General features: G+C 38.0%; 1 protein-coding gene across 2 annotated transcripts in view; it reads right to left on the bottom strand.

Annotated features, from left to right (window-relative positions):
• ccdc18 (coiled-coil domain containing 18) overlaps positions 1-12,619 on the bottom strand; it is a 54,097-nt gene extending 41,478 nt beyond the window's left edge. The window contains exons 1-8 of one of the 2 annotated variants that reach the window (XM_036556506.1): positions 12,365-12,619; positions 9,462-9,613; positions 7,890-8,088; positions 3,756-3,911; positions 1,692-1,801; positions 1,289-1,417; positions 1,031-1,127; positions 36-157 (exon numbers count right to left, since the gene is read on the bottom strand). In XM_036556506.1, coding sequence (XP_036412399.1) covers positions 36-157; positions 1,031-1,127; positions 1,289-1,417; positions 1,692-1,801; positions 3,756-3,911; positions 7,890-8,088; positions 9,462-9,562 — 914 coding nt within the window. In that variant the 5' untranslated portion in view covers positions 9,563-9,613; positions 12,365-12,619. Of the gene's footprint in view, positions 1-35; positions 158-1,030; positions 1,128-1,288; positions 1,418-1,691; positions 1,802-3,755; positions 3,912-7,889; positions 8,089-9,461; positions 9,614-12,364 lie in introns of those variants that run through there. The other variant, XM_036556507.1, reaches the window with a different exon arrangement.
• Between the last annotated feature and the right edge of the window lie 5,576 nt (positions 12,620-18,195).

Below are 18,195 nucleotides of genomic sequence, written 5' to 3'. Positions count from 1 at the left end.
AAAACACTCAAAGACTTCTGGACACAGCTGCTTACCTGAGGTTCTGACCCATCCTCTCCTTCTCTCTTTCCAGCTCTTTACATCTGTCCTCCAGCTCCTCTCTTTCTCTGTCGCACTCTATCAAACTGGCCTTTAACTTGCCCTCATTCCCCATGACCTGCACCCAAGACAGTGACAAGCATGTTCCACTATGTACAAGAATAATAACTGAATAAACTAAAACAGTTTGGATGAATCAGCAATGATTCACTGGTCATTTTTACAATGATGGTGCATATTTTAAAACCACAGTAAGAAACAGAGTCTGATGGACATTTACACTGGATGTCCAGAAGTTTGTAGACACCTGCTCATCCAGCGTTTCTTCTGAAATTGATGGTATTAATAGTGAGTTTGTCCCCCTTTGCTGCAGTAACAGCTTCTACTCTTCTGGGAAGACTTTATACTTGATGTTGCACATTGCTGTGAGGATTTGATTGAGCATTAGTGAGGTCAGGTACTGATGTTGGATGGTCAGTTCTGGATCACTCCAACTCATCCCAAAGGTATTGGATGGAGCTCCATCACTTCAGAGAACACAGTTCCACTGCTTCACTGCCCGTAGCTCAGCAAGGTAACCTTAGTTTCACGTGTGGACGCTCCAGTGCATCCCAATCTATTGGACAACGCTTTTCTTATTGAACTCTTGTAACAGCAATGGGTGCACTTTAAAGAAGTCAAATTCAGTTATTTCAAGAGGTGTCTGAATACTTTTGGACACAGCGTATCTGCATTTTTGGACATTTATTTTTAATGGTATCTTTAATCACATCTTTTTCCAATAAACTTTGCTGGAATCTGTGAAAGACTGTGCAAAGTTTGTTACTGTTCAGTTAAGCCTTATTATTTTGTTTGGCCTTTTAAAATCTCATTACTCAATTAACCATGAAAACAATTGGTAGATTATTCAATTATCAATGTAATCAGCAGTGACAGGCCTAGTATGAAGCTATTTTCGAGAGTGTAAAAACTGTGCCAAGCTGTGTTTTACCTTTTTCAATTTTACAGCAACTTCTCCTTTGTAGTCTTTGAAGGCCACAGTCAGTCTCTCTGCATTTTGAAGAGCCTGGTTTCTCTGCTGCTCCGTACTGGCAAAGAAACATATTTTTATATTTAAAATATTTGTAATCAAGCAGTTTTTAATCAAAACAAAATGAGGAATGATGTTTTGTGTGTAATGAAGTGGACACTGCACTCCCAGTTCGCAGATACACTGTAAATTTGTTAAAAAAATGGAGACATCAATCACCGTTTCCACTGCCGAGTCTTATCAGATAATTCGGCTTTAATCGCTTTCAGCTCCTCTTTGAGTTTCTCCACCACTCTGTCGTTCTGGACTGCAGTCTGCTCACTCGCTGCAAGTTTCTGCTCAGCTTCCCTGCAGAAATATTGAGATTAAATGAAGAGTACTCTCAGAGACTTAAAAATATACAATTACATACTTAGTTTTGTCCAAAATAAAATCTGCAATCTATTTTCAAATGTGAAATACTTAGTAATTTACACAAATGTACATCAAATGCTAATGTGGCTCACAGAGAATGTGGTCTATATGTTCAATAACACTGACTTTTCCTTTGCTGTAATCAACCAGCAGTAATAACGTTTTTGGAGAGAAATGTTTGATTATAGAAGAAGGAAAGTGGAGTTACAGCAGGGCTCTGGTTTGACTCTCCAGCTGTGACTCCAAATCCTGTATGTGGTCCTTCATCACCGACACACTAGTGCTCTTCACCCCCATGGAGGAGCCGAGCAAACGAATCTGCAAAACAGCACAATATATACAGCAGTGTTCTACATATTAGTCAGGTCCAAATGGTTATTTTCAGTCAGTCAAATCTGGCCGAGTAAAGTGCTGTAAAGCTGCAGGCTGTAATGTGAGTTGTGCTTCTATTCGCTTTGAGAATAAAGTCGTAATATTTTGAGAATAAAGTTGTATTCTTTTAAATAAACTGGTATAATTTTGAGAATAAAGTCATAAAGTTACAAGAATAAACTCGCAAAATTATTAGAGAATAAAGTAGGCCAACTGTAGGGGGGCTGCCGTAAGACACTGGGGTCTCGGTTGCTGTACTGGCAACCACGAAGACGCTGAGCGCGCCGGAATTCCACTCACTCCTTCAGGATCAATCAGTTTGACTATCATTCTGTCTCCTGTGAAACTACATGCCCTCTTCAAATGGCACAGAGACGTAGCCACTGATAGCCATGTAGACGACCCTGCCTGCGATTCTCCTTCAACAAAACAGACAGACAGTTTCCTCCGAGTCCGTCTGGCTCTTTATTCATAATAAAGTTTCCTGTTCAGCCGTTTCTTATTCTAATAACAGGCTGGTGCTGATGCGTCAGGAGAGACAGGGAGACTGAGTGTTTCTTTATTGGAGAAACTGATGTGAACGTCTAACTCTACCAACTCCTCAACGCCCCTCATTGTAACAGGAGGAAGCTGCTACCTTCCTTTTGCAAACACTTTGGCCACAATATTGTAACCTTTCTGGTAATGACTTTTTCTAGAAATATTACAACTCTAGCCTCAAAATATTAAGACTTTATTTTCAAAATATTGGAAAGTATGACTTTTTATCTCAAAATATTATGATTTATTTCTCAAAGTCTACTATTTTTAATTTTTTTCACAGTGGCCCTAAAACGCTGTCGTGGTCTACAAGGCTCTGCAAGGCTTTTTTGACGCTGTGATGTTAAATATGCGCAGGACATAACGACTGCAATTCACTAACGGATATATAACTACATAGATGGTCTGAAAAGGCATGATTAGTCCAGAGCTGAGCTGTCACAATACCAGAATTTACATTTTTAAACAGATACTAAATACAGTACACAATGCTCAATATTAATAATTTAATAAACTATTATTATTATTAGTAGTAGTAGTAGTATTATTGCCTTAATGCCCAACCCCAATGGAATGAACTAAAAAAAATATTTAAATTCTCACAAGTTCTTTTTTCTTATAATACAAAACTTTTCCAATGTGAAGCAGGAATAACTAAATATTTAAACATGAACTCATTAAAAAAGCTTTTATGATACCTTTATTTTTATTAATGTGCACAAAATGAAAGTGTTAACCTGTGCAAGCTTATTTAAATAAAGTACTAAAAGCACAGAAACTTTTACCACATCACAGTAAGAAATAAGTAAGGAACATTTGATTGTACATCTCTGGTACACACTTAAAGATGGTTCTTCAAGGGTTCTTTAGTAAAGAAAATGGTTCTATATAGAAGAAGGAACACTCAAAAAACCCTCTGCATGATACAAAGAGTTCTTTGCATCATAAAAGGGTTCTTCAGATTGATGGAGAATGTACTGTACAGTTCTATACACACCGATCAGGCATAACATTATGACCACCTCCTTGTTTCTACGCTCATTGTCCATTTTATCAGCCCCACTTACTATATAGGTGCACTTTGTAGTTCTACAGTTACAGACTGTAGTCCATCTGTTTCTCTGCATACTTTGTTAGCCCCCTTTTACCCTGTTCTTCAGTGGTCAGGACCCCCATGAACCCTCACAGAGCAGGTACTATTTGGGTGGTGGATCATTCTCAGCACTGCAGTAACACTGACGTGGTGGTGGTGTGTTAGTGTGTGTTGCAAACTGCAGCAAATCTTAAATGATTAAGATGTAATTAATTAAGCTATTTCAGGCAGCTGATCTATCTAATAGCTACCCTAACAGTGTGGTACCTTGGACCTGGAGCTGGCCAGCTCCAGCTGTGTGGCCTCCAGATCATTGATGAGCTGCCTGTTCTCCAGCACCAGAGAAGAGTTCTCCTGCCGAACGGTGCTGAGCTTCCTCCTGAGCTGAGACGTCTCGTTCTCCATGTCTCTGACTGAGTGGAGCTGCAGGAGAAAACAGTGAGTTTAAACTGTTTTAAATACGGGTGTTAAAATGTAAAAACAGCACAAATCCGGAAATCATAATTCATTATAACATTCAATACAGTACACAATAATTTTTTGATCATAATACAATTTGAGCTATTTCTAATGTAAAACGCAAAAAATAAATAAGGAAATAAGAATTAAAATGTAATAAAAATAATAAAATAATAAATAAGGAAAAATAGATTGAAAAAAGTCTGGTTGACTGCTTTGATTAGATACATGCCTCTGCTGTGTAAATATTAGTTTTAGTAGTGTTAGTAGAAGCAATGACAAATATAAACATATTTAATCATAAATAGTAGTGCAATAACAGTAAATATTATCTCAAGTAACAGTTGTGCACAACAACGTCATCTTGGTATCGGTAGATTATTGGACAGGTGTTTATATTTGCCTAATATTTTTAACCGATTTTGATGATGTATTTATTGAACTCTGGAAGAGCAGAACGTTTAGGTGATGCTGAATTACTGCTCTAAATTATCTGCATTTGTAACCTTACATTATCAAAATGTTTTATTTTTATCTAACAATCCTGACTTCTACATTCCATAAATGTTTATGTATCGACATCAGCATTTACACCTGAATATTATAGGATCTCTGCCCAATTTTACATCGGTGCATCCCTTGCGCATTGTGTTACCAAAGTAATGACATCACTATATCACCTCTCTTCTAAACAAAAAATATATCATAACCGCTACTGTAACAACGCTCTCACTGCGCACTTTAGACTGCAAATACTGCTGACGCTCCTAGGTACGTTTATACTCATTGTGCTGTAACTACCTCATACTGTTTAGTGTAATATCTGCTCTCATGTAAACACAAGAAATCCGTCTTATATGGTATTTAAACATGTAAACAGATACACTTCTCCTCTCAGGCTTTACTCTGACTTACGTCCAACACTTATTTCTGCCTAATATGGAAGTTTATGTGCAATTATATGTCTTGCAACTGTAACACTATCTATCTATCCATCCATCCATCCATCCATTTTATCTATCATCCATCTATCCATCCATCTATATATCTATTTTATCTATCTATCCATCCATCTATATATCTATCCATCCATCTATCTATCCATCCGTCTATCTGTATATCTATCCATCCATCCATCCATCTTATCTATCCATCCATCCATCTATATATCTATTTTATCTATCTATCCATCCATCCATCTATCTATCCTTCCATCTATCTATCCATCCGTCTATCTGTATATCTATCCATCCATCCATCCATCTTATCTATCCATCCATCCATCCATCTATATATCTATTTTATCTATCTATCCATCCATCCATCTATCTATCCTTCCATCTATCTATCCATCCGTCTATCTGTATATCTATCCATCCATCCATCCATCTTATCTATCCATCCATCCATATATCTATTTTATCTATCTATCCATCCATCTATCCATCCATCCATTTTATCTATCCATCCATCTATATATCTATTTTATCTATCTATCCATCCATCTATTTTACCTATCCATCCATCTATATATCTATTTTATCTATCTATCCATCCACCTATCCATCCATCTATATATCTATTTTATCTATCTATCCATCCATCTATTTGTATATCTATCCATCCATCCATCCATCTTATCTATCCATCCATCTATCCATCCATCTATATATCTATTTTATCTATCTATCCATCCATTTTATCTATCCATCCATCTATATATCTATTTTATCTATCCATCCATCTATATATCTATTTTATCTATCTATCCATCCATCCATCCATCTATCCATCCATCTATATATCTATTTTATCTATCTATCCATCCATCTATCCATCCATCTATATATCTATTTTATCTATCTATCCATCCATCCATCTATCTGTATATCTATCCATCCATCCATCCATCTTATGTATCCATCCATCCATCTATCCATCCATATATCTATTTTATCTATCTATCCATCCATTTTATCTATCCATCCATCTATATATCTATTTTATCTATCCATCCATCTATATATCTATTTTATCTATCCATCCATCCATCCGTATATCTATTTTATCCATCTATCCATCCATCCATCCATCCATCCATCCGTATATCTATCCATCCATCTGTATATATATTTTATCTATCTATCCATCCATCTATCTATCTGTATATCTATCCATCCATCTATCTATCTATCTGTATATCTATCCATCCATCCATCCATCCATTTTATCTATCTATCTATCTATCTATCTATCCATCCATCTATCTGTATATCTATTTTATCTATCTAGCCATCCATCTATCCATCCATCTGTATATCTATTTTATCTATCCATCCATCCATCCATCTATATATCTATTTTATCTATCTATCCATCCATCCATCTGTATATCCATTTTATCTATCCATCCATCCATCCATCCGTATATCTATTTTATCCATCTATCCATCCATCTATCTATCTGTATATATATTTTATCTATCTATCCATCCATCTATCCATCCATCTATATATCTATTTTATCTATCTATCCATCCATCTATCTGTATATCTATCCATCCATCCATCTTATGTATCCATCCATCCATCTATCCATCCATATATCTATTTTATCTATCCATCCATTTTATCTATCCATCCATCCATCTATCCATCCATATATCTATTTTATCTATCCATCCATTTTATCTATCCATCCATTTTATCTATCCATCCATCTATATATCTATTTTATCTATCCATCCATCTATATATCTATTTTATCTATCCATCCATCTATATATCTATTTTATCTATCCATCCATCCATCCGTATATCTATTTTATCCATCTATCCATCCATCTATCCATCCATCCATCCATCCATCCATCCATCCGTATATCTATCCATCCATCTGTATATATATTTTATCTATCTATCCATCCATCTATCTATCTGTATATCTATCCATCCATCTATCTATCTATCTGTATATCTATCCATCCATCCATCCATCCATTTTATCTATCTATCTATCTATCTATCTATCCATCTATCTATCCATCCATCTATCTGTATATCTATTTTATCTATCCATCCATCCATCCATCTATATATCTATTTTATCTATCTATCCATCCATCCATCTGTATATCCATTTTATCTATCCATCCATCCATCCATTCATCCGTATATCTATTTTATCCATCTATCCATCCATCTATCCATCCATCCATATATCTATCCATCCATCCATCTATCTATCTGTATATATATTTTATCTATCTATCCATCCATCTATCTATCTGTATATCTATCCATCCATCTATCTGTATATCTATCCATCCATCTATCTGTATATCTATCCATCCATCCATCCATCCATCCATTTTATCTATCTATCCATCCATCTATCTGTATATCTATTTTATCTATCTAGCCATCCATCTATCCATCCATCTGTATATCTATTTTATCTATCCATCCATCCATCCATTTTATCTATCTATCTATCCATCCATCTATCTGTATATCTATTTTATCTATCTAGCCATCCATCTGTATATCTATTTTATCTATCTAGCCATCCATCTATCCATCCATCTGTATAGCTATTTTTTCTATCCATCCATCCATCTGTATATCTATTTTATCCATCTATCCATCCATCTATCCATCCATCCATCTATTTTATCTATCTATCCATCCATCTATCTATCCATCTGTATATCTATTTTATCTATCTATCCATCCATCCATCTGTACATCTATTTTATCTATCTATCCATCCATCTGTTTATTTCTATTCTATCTAGTCAAATCAAATCTTGGTGAGATTGATTTCTGTGATGCACTGAACCATTTCCTAACGAATCGAATCAAATCGTTATGAGCTCAGAAATTTAAATCTGTATCAAAACACATCATTTAAAACACACAAAGCTTTTAATAAAGTCTCACTCTGTAATCACAGCTGTGCGCTCCTGAACATGTTCGCCACTCTGATCTCTTTGGAGAGTTTGAGCTCTCTGGGTTATCCAGACAGGACGGTGCCTTTCCAGCATCAGGCTTCTGGAGGTCCTCTAAGGTGAGGTGCTCTGGAAAATCGTCTGATCCACTTTCAGCTCTGTGCTCAGCGACGCTGTCATGTTCAGACTGGCTGCCAAAAGAAAAGCCAAGTCAGAGATCCTTATACTGTTTGATAGACTAAACAGAGGCAGATATAGTCCAGCTATTCTCTTAATAATCATATAAAAAACATTTAAAAGGATTCTCTATGGACATACACCATCAGGCATAACATTATGACCACCTCCTTGTTTCGACGCTCATTGTCCATTTTATCAGCTCCACTATTTGGGTGGTGGATCATTCTCAGCACTGCAGTAACACTGACGTGGTGGTGGTGTGTTAGTGTGTGTTGTGCTGATATGAGTGGATCAGACACAGCAGTGCTGCTGGAGTTTTTAAACACTGTGTCCACTCACTGTCCACTCTATTAGACACTCCTACCTTGTCAGTCCACCTTGTAGATGTAAAGTCAGAGATGATAGCTCATCTGCTGCTGCACAGTTTGTGTTGGTCATCGTCTAGTCCTTCATCAGTGGTCACAGGACGCTGCCCACAGGACGCTGTTGGCTGGATATTTTTGGTTGGTGGACTATTCTCAGTCCAGCAGTGACACTGAGGTGTTTAGAAACTCCAGCAGCACTGCTGTGTCTGATCCACTCATACCAGCGCAACACACACTAACACAACCACCACCACATCAGTGTTACTGCAGTGCTGAGAATGATCCACCACCCAAATAGTACCTGCTCTGTGAGGGTCCATGGGGGTCCTGACCACTGAAGAACAGGGTAAAAGGGGGCTAACAAAGTATCAGAGAAACAGATGGACTACAGTCTGTAACTGTAGAACTACAAAGTGCACCTATGTAGTAAGTGGAGCTGAAAAAATGGACAATGAGCACAGAAACAAGGAGGTGGTCATAATGTTATGCCTGATTGGTGTAAGTAATAATATAAATCAATTTAATGTAATTCAACTTAAAGGACCTATATCTTACACTTAGCTTGTATTTAACGTTCTTCCCCTGAGGTCCACTTAAGACATTTATGTGGATTTATGAACCAAAGAGTTTAATTAATTTTTACTTCACCATTTTCTAACCTCTCCTTTGAACAGACTGATGTATGTAAATGAGCTCTTTCCTGATTGGCTTTTCCTTCCTAAAAGCAGTCCAGGATCCAACACTCCTTATAATATCAACACAAATCGGCGGCGCCAAACTGCTATAGGTGCTTACATGTGAATGTGTTTGTTTTTGTGACATCACAAAAACAATTCATTGACAACAGGATGCTTTGCAGTCTAGTTTCCATATCTGAACGTTATGGACTGGGATACACTTTGAACACTGTTTACACACTACATCAAACTGAGAAAATTCAGTTTTCAATGATATGGACCCTTTAAACAACACAAACCTTTCTTGAGGTAAAACAAACTGAACGAGACCCCCATGCCTACCTTAACTTCTCTCCAAGAGCTTGCAAATTCTTCTCTGTTAACCGCAGTTGATTTCTCAAAGAGACCACATCTTCAACTAAGTCTCTGTCTGCGTTAAACATTGGTGGCCCTCATAACCAAGTCGGTGGGAGAAGAAACCACCTCACCCGAGCCTGCGTGACAAAATTAACTTAATATTAGCTTAAAAGTGCATCTGAACAGGTCTGCATCACATCGTAAGGCAAATCAATGCAAAAATGGAGTGTCAGCTCAAAATGGACCTTTAAAGTTTGTCAACTAGTGAGTTTAGCTAGCTAGACAAACCGATTAACAATTTAATGGGGACTTCCACTAATTTTTCAAAATTTCTGAATAATTCAGTCGTTTAGAGGTAAATAGTCATTCCGAGTGGTTTGGTGTGAAATGGTTGACTGCAGAGACTCAGATTTCTTTACAGTGGTGGTGATAGGAACCAGGGGTCACGTCAAGTCAAGTCAAGTCAAGTCAAGTCAAATTTATTTATATAGCACCTTTTACAACAGATGTTGTCACAAAGCAGCTTGACAGAGAATCCGGGTCCCCCAGTGAGCAAGGAAAAACTCCCTCAACAGGAGGAAGAAACCTCGAGAGGAACCAGACTCAAATAGGGGAACCCATCCTCCTCTGGTCGACACCAGATAACAGCACAGACACAAAACAGTATAAGTGGATACAGTTTAACACCACTGTGCAGAGCGCCGGCCACATCAGTCACGTCAGACCCTCTTAGGACAGGCAGCCGCTCAGCTCAGGGAAAAAGAGGGGGAGGGGGGAAGGGGGGGTGGGTGGGGGGATAAGGGGGACATAGTTAGGAAAACAAATTAACCAAAGGCTCGACTAAACAGGTAAGTTTTTAGCCTAGACTTAAAGATGGAAGCTGTGTCCCGAACACAGACTGGTAGGCTATTCCAAAGCTGGGGGGCTTTGTATGAAAAGGCTCCTCCCCCTGACGTAACTTTATTTATTCTGGGTACTAATAATGAGCAGCACCTTGTGATCTAAGTGGGCGTGTTGGTTGATAATAGGAAATAAGGTCACTGAGGTACTGAGGATCAAGGCCATTCAGAGCTTTATATGTCAGTAGAAGAATTTTGTACTCAATGCGGAATTTAACTGGCGACCAATGTAATGTACACAAAATTGGGCTAATGTGGTCAAATTGCGCCAAATTTCCTGGTTTTGCTGAGAACTCTGGCTGCAGCGTTCTGGACTAACTGAAGCTTGTTAAGGTTTTGGCTGGAACAACCAGAAAGCAGAGCGTTACAGTAATCTAACCTGGACGTGATGAAGGCGTGAACTAACGTTTCTGCGTCCTGTAGCGACAGTGCATTTCTTAATTTAGCGATGTTACGCAGGTGGAGGAGAGCTATTCTGGTAATATTGGTAATATGCTCATCGAAGGCCAGACTGGGATCAATCGTGACACCAAGACTTTTTACAGATGTGCCTGGTGCAATTGAAAACCTATCGAGATTAAGAGTAAATGTAGGCAGATTATTCCTAGCAGCTTCTGGACCAAGAAGAAGAACTTCTGTTTTGTCTGAGTTTAGTAAGAGGAAGTTACTTGGCATCCGGTCTTTAATGTCTTTTACACAGTCTTCTATCTTATTAAGTTCAGTTTTCTCCTCTGGTTTAGCTGAAATATATAATTGTGTATCATCGGCACAGCAGTGGAAACTGATGCCATGTTTTCTAATGATGGTATCTAGTGGTACCATATATAAGATAAATAACAAGGGTCCTAAGACAGAGCCCTGTGGAACACCACACTTTACTCTTGTGAGAGCTGATGGTTCACCATTTACATTAACAAACTCACAGCGATCACTAAGGTAAGATTTGAACCACGAAAGAGCTTCACCTGTCACTCCTACTAGTTTCTCAAGCCTGTCTAATAGAATGGAATGGTCTATTGTGTCAAAAGCTGCACTAAGATCGAGTAAAACCAGTAAGGATATGTTTCCTTTGTCAGCGGATAATAAAAGATCATTCACAATTTTCACTAACGCTGTTTCGGTACTATGGTGAGGCCTGAAGCCAGACTGAAATTGTTCATGCATATTACTCCTATGCAGATGGGAACATAATTGTTTTGCCACAGCTTTCTCTAAAATTTTTGATAAAAAGGGAAGATTTGAAATTGTCTACAACACAAATATAGACATTTTACTTACTATCCAAAACCACCAGTGAACCTACACGAGTCTTCTGAGTTTTATATGTAATGTCGATGATGGCAAAACAGTCATAAATCTGAAAACAAAAAGTTTGCTTTGGGGACTATTTTGTCTCACAACGTCCCGTATGTATCCCTCCACCATGACTGGATTCAAATAAATTTTAAGCCCAAACTTTATCACAAAAGTACCATAAAACCACGTCTCAGACATCAGGCAGTGAATGCATAACAGTTTCATGTAGCAACTTTCTGTGAGGGAGCTTTTAGAGGTGGACGTCTGGTTCCTATCACCACCACTGTAAAGAAATCTGAGTCTGTAGGTTAAGTTTCTCAGCAAATGAACAACTTCACAATCAAACCACACTGAATGACTGTTTATATTTCAAGCATTGAAATACACGGAAAATTTGAAAAATAGGTGGAATTTCCCGTTAAGCCTTCTGAACGAGGCTGAAGTTAGTGGAATTTTCCGTTCCACCTTAAACGGCGCAGCAGGCACATTCTAGCTGCTGCACCATTTAAGGTGGAACGGAAAGTTAGAAGCCAACCTCAGGTTCGTGCTTTATAAAAAAAAAAAGGTAAAAAAGAAAACTTAAAGTTACATAAATTAAAAGAATAATCGACGTCTTCTTTTCACAAACAGAGAAGTTAAAGCATCGTAACGTCAGTAAAGCGAAGGTGTTCGGCTTTAACGCTCAGCTCCTACCTGATTATTCGCATCCAATCAACAGGTTGTCAAGTAGCTTAGCTAGCTTAGCCACTCGCTGTAACAGTTACGTTCACCATCTTGCTGCTGCTTTATTACACCAAACTATCAAAAACTGATTCTTATACACCTTAATAAAGCCACTCGACACGGCTTCACTTCGGAATACGTTAAAATTACCGTTAAACACTTCGTACAATTACACAACCGCTTTAGCTCCCTCAGCTAAAATCCAAACAAAACCGTAGCAGTCGCCTCAAGTCTTCTGATTGGCTGACAGCAAAGCGGCCGCAACGGATTGGCGGAGACCGCAACAGGCGGGACAAAAGGATGAACCAATCACCTATCTTTAACGGCATGTCAATCAAAGCGGCCGAGCATAGTGATTGGTACACACAGAGGCGCGAAGGTTGGCGGGACATGTGGTTTTAACGTAAACAGAAATGAATGGGGAAACGTATTAATGTGTTGTTTTAATAATATTGATGAAAACAAGGTTAATGAGTGTTGTATTATCAACATAACTGTACTCTTAGGTAATCTCCATAGTCATAAAATGTAAACAACAAACCCAGCACGAGTTTTGTATCAAAACTTTTGTTCCCTTTAATGTTGAAAAGGCTATAAGGTCATTAAAAAAGTCTGACCGCCTGTTTTGCAAACTGTAATTTGAGTACTAATATAAAACTGAATAAATTTTCAATTCTCAATCGGTTCAGCCATGCAGCTTTTGCAGCGGTTGCTGTGTTTATTTCAAATTTGGCATGGTCCAAAATGCTATGATTCACATTTTAAATAATGTACTTTTATTTTACAATATGTAAAACACAGTAATCACTCTAAAAAGACTGGCACCATCACCCCAGTATACATTGTGGTGGAGAAGTCAGAGACCACCCTCCATTTATTTAATTTCCAGTCAAAATAGCTGTTATAGTAGAAACTACACAAATAAATTCAACAACAAAATTACACAGAAGCCTCAACTAAATATGTCAATTTTTCATATTTAGTTTGTGACTCTTTACCTGTATTCTGGCTTCCATTCTTTTCAGGAGACTCACTTTCAGTTCCTCAAAGAATCTGCAGACACACCTCCACAGTCCAGTCTTAGAAGCTGGTTGATCGTTTTCTGAAGTAATCAAACCCATTCAGTGATGTTGAGGTCTGGACTCTGGGGTGGTCAGTCCATTGTTCAGCTTCTTTGTTTGATGTGTCCGTCTCCTTTTCTCAGTGAGGTTCTTCTTGACAGCTACACATCCTTCAGACCTACAGCGCTGAGTCGTCTTCTCACAGTGGAAGGATGGACAGAAACACCTGTGGATGTTTTCAGATCTGAAGCAGCTTGATTTTCTCCTCTCTCTCAGAGATGAAAGCTTTAAGTGCTGTTTATCTGATGGGGCAGTTTTGGTGTCTACCAGGTCTTCCAGGTGGTTGTTAGGAGCCACATTTTCTCAGTAGCTTTTAATAATTTTTTGAACTCCAGTTTTTTCCCCCACTTATTTTCACTTTGACTTTCTCCTTCCTTACACAAGAGGATTATCTTACATATTATCTATATCCAACATCTTGGAGCCAATTGGTTATTCTACCTTACATTTACTTTTATTATCTACAGTAACCTACAATTTAATTATTGGGCTACCCACTACGCTATACTAAACCTTACCCCAACACCTTATTAATATTAATAATAATAATATTAACAACAACAACAACAACAACAACAACAACAACTTCATTCATCTTCTAAGCCACTTATCCTCTTGGGTCATGGGGGGTGCTGGAGCTTCTCCCAGTGCTCATTTGGCAAGAAGAAGAGGAAGTGGAAGTGGAAGAAGAAGAAGAAGAAGAAGAAGAAGAAGAAGAAGAAGAAGAAGAAGAAGAAGAAGAAGAAGAAGAAGAAGAAGAAGAAGAAGAAGAAGAAGAAGAAGAAGAAGAAGAAGTGGAAGAAGAGGAAGAAGAAAAACGAAGAAGAAATTATTTCAGTAGTTTATAATGTAAACAAACTGGCTTCAGATAAAAGGTTCAGTTTATGGACTAACAAAGCTGCAGTATGTTAAATGTTTTGGTTAAAACTGAAAGAAGTGCCATTACTGAGTCAGGGGAATTAAAACAGGCTAAAATATGGTGAGTGTGCGCTGCTGTGAGTCGCTCTGTAAATCATGAAATAATTCATTAAAAGTCAGAGGCATCGGGTCGGGAGTTTTTCACACCACGTCGTACGTCTTTATGTATTAACGTCACACACAAACTCAGAAACAAGGTCCAGCTCGATGTTTAGGCCTCAAATGATCTCAGAATCAACATTATACTGATGAAGACGTGATGATGATAGTAGATAATTCACTCACATCCTCTGAAGATGCACCTTCACCAAGTTTGGACTGAGCTCGAGTTCTCCTTCAACTCGCTCCCAATCATCAGATTCATCCACTTGGGGAAGGGAGACGAAGCACAACCCGAGTTGCAGAATGTTCTTCTGCATCCATCCATCCATCATCTAAACCGCTTATCCTTCTGGGTCGCGGTGGGGTGCTGGAGCCTATCCCAGCTGTCATTGGGCAGAAGGCAGGATACACCCTGGACAGGTCGCCAGTCCATCGCAGGGCAGACAGACAGACATACACATTCACACACTCACACCTAGGGGCAATTTAGCATGTCCAATCAGCCTGACTGCACGTTTTTGGAAACTGTGGGAGGAAACCGGAGTACCCGGAGGAAACCCACGCGAGAACATGCAAACTGCACACAGAAAGGATCCTGGTCACCCGGCCGGGAATCGAACCCAGGCCCTTTTTGCTGTGAGGCAACCGCGCTACCCACTGCGCCACCGTGCTGCCCCTGTTCTTCTGCATGTTGCGTGCAATTACACTTTTCCACCAGAGGGGAATCCCCAAATCTTACATACTGCAGCTTTAACAATGTAACAGCAAACAGTTCTTGTTGGCAGCCTAAAAAAGTTTTGAGTGGAAATTTTGTGACAACATTTGAGGGAATTTTTACCATATCAAACCACCACATACCAAAAACTGACAGTCACAACAGGTTTTGATTTGATGGGTTTATTTCTTTGGCTATAAAGCCTGCTCAAAGCCAGTAAAAAACGAAAAAAAGAAAAAGCTGTATGGATCTAGCACTTGTACACCAACTGAGAAACGTTTCACACACATCACTTAGTTTATGAAATATTAAAATAAAACAAAAATAGAGGTATCGATGTTGAAGTCCAAAACCTGCCTTACAGTTAGTGCTCGTAGCTGTGAGTGGTTGGATAACATCTTGTAACGCAGGGCATTTTCTATCAAAACCAAATTCGTCACGTGAATCGAAGTTAGGAGTTCTTACAAACCCCCGTCTGAGGTCTTCCCGATTAATGCTACAAAACACTTTTACAAAATCTTATGAAAATACTATCAGGAGACGTCAAATCTAGTATTTTTTTTTGTATTCCAGTACGTTCCACTAATTGTACTCTCGCCTGCTCTTACAGTGAAGTGTAAAGAAAGCATCCTGAGGGGACACGTTTCGCCAACGTCTCGTTAGTGTACACTGTCTTCCAAAGCAATAAATAGCACCGAGATTTTCAAAAAAGCCTGAGTCGGTTGTAACAAAAATATTGCTGTTGAGTTTTCCTGAAGCAGATGAATATGTGAAGCTGAAAAAAAAAAATAATTAAAAACCACACAGATCTGTCGAATATTGAGTTGCATAGGATGAAAACAAAACTAGGACACCGAGTTAAGCAAGAAAACAAAACAAAAAATAAAAAAAAAACCCTACAAAATAAAGATCCTTGAGCTTCTAATGTTAATAGTGTGCATATTTTACTCAAATAAAGATGCTCAACAGCAATTAGAGAAACAAGGTTCTACACAGTTCTCAGGGTTCTGAGGGTGTAGGTTAATGATAGAAAAGATTAAATAAAGAGGAAAATCACAGCTAAATATAAACATAAGGACTCCATAAGCAATATGAGGGGACCTTCATCTAAGGTTATAGTGCTCAGTCTTTAATTCAAACTGGCAGAGGTTTTTATTTATTTTTTATTTTTTTTAACACTTTTTCACAGAAATCCTCACGGTTCTGTTAAATCTCTAAGATTCTGATTATTATTTTATTATACTAGCAAAAGTCTGATATTATCCAGTTATTCATACATTCCCACCGAGTAACATTCAGTTCTAATATAGAAATTAATGCTGTTTAATTTCGTATAAACACAATAGCTTAAGGGAAATGAATACGTTTGTCTAGCATCGTTTTATTTCGTCTGAGAAGTCCGGCTTGAGTTGCGCAACCGCAACAATACTGGATTAACAGGATGAACTTATGTGCAATCCATTGTGAATGAAATTATAAAAAAGGTAGAAAATAAAAAAAAGTGCCCTACTGACAAATTGTTCTCTCCTAGGCTTCCTCAGCCTAAAAGGAAAATAAAATCTGGAAAAAAAAAGAAAATAAAAATAAAACCTTAGTCTGCAGCAGCATACAGCATTGATTTGTTTTAATAACCTCTTTGGGTTACCGCACATCAGAAGCCCACAGCCGGGACACGTCCGGTTTCAAATGGTGGTGAATTGACCCATCTATGCTCCACCCACAAACACGGTCTCTCATAGCAACTGTTGCCAGCTTTACAGAAAAAAAATCCCATTCAAAATAACAGAAAATCACACAACTCTGACAAAATACCTACATTAGAGTGCATTAGTAAAGGGGAATTCCACCAATTTTTCAAAATTTCTTCGAGATAGCTGAAACGTAAACAGACACTCAGACTGGTTTGGTGTGAAATGTTTCATTGAACACTCTTAAACAATAAAAGTTTCTTCAAGGGTTCTTTAGTAAAGAAAATGGTTCTATGAGGAACCATTAATACACAGGGAACCCTTTGCATGATTAACGAGTTCCTTGCCTCGTGAAAGGGTTCTTTAGATTGCTGTAGAACACGCTTCTATATTGATCCTTTTTGAAAAGGGTTCTATACAGCAAGGTTCCACTATGGTTACCATGTCAAGCCTATAAGAATAGAAAAACTCTTTTTGGTGCTATATAGAACCATCTTCAGCATTTTCTTCATCAATCTGAAGAATGTAAAGAACCCTTTGATCATGCAAAGAACACATTAATCATCAAGGGTTCTTTGAGTGTTCTGAAAAATAAATGCTTTAAAAGGAAATGCAATTTGAATAAGTGTCATTTTAAAATATCTTACATTATAAAAAGCTGTATTCGCAAGTTTTTGGTTGGGAAATTTAACCTTAGAGTTTGTGAACTGGCAGTCTGGCACCCAAGCCGAGCTGGGTGATTTGGCAAAAACGTAATATAAACATACTTCAAGACGTTTTCACAACACATGATGATACGTCAGAATGCATATTGTTCCTGACATCTACAAGACCAAGTATTGCCACATTAAAAGGTATTATGAAAAACAACGAATGCAAGGATTCATATCTAAAATTTCACATCCTGGCTGCACTGAATCCAATAAAATAAGTCCCTTTGTCATCAAACACCCAGTTGGGAAATGGATTTAACTACCAGTGATATCCACGATATGCTCAGAACAGTATACTGTGGCGATAACAATAAGTAGTGTCTTATTTCACTCTACAAACAACCCCAAAAACATGGTTGTGCTGGTCTTACTGGCAAAAAAAAGCCTGGTGCTGAATTTACAGAAACTAATTGCATTTAAAGTGCAATCGAAATGTTGGTTAGAAAAAGATCACAATTAAATATTTTCCTCAAATCTCAGTTCCAGCTAACCAATTACACAGAAAATAAAGACTCACCTCACACAACACAAAGCTGAGTGTTTG

This window comes from Colossoma macropomum, unplaced genomic scaffold (assembly GCF_904425465.1).
Source record: "Colossoma macropomum unplaced genomic scaffold, Colossoma_macropomum, whole genome shotgun sequence".
NCBI classification, from domain to species: Eukaryota; Metazoa; Chordata; class Actinopteri; order Characiformes; family Serrasalmidae; genus Colossoma; species Colossoma macropomum.
The sequence above is the reverse complement of the archived record's forward strand: the minus strand, read 5'-3'. Positions and strand labels throughout refer to the sequence as shown.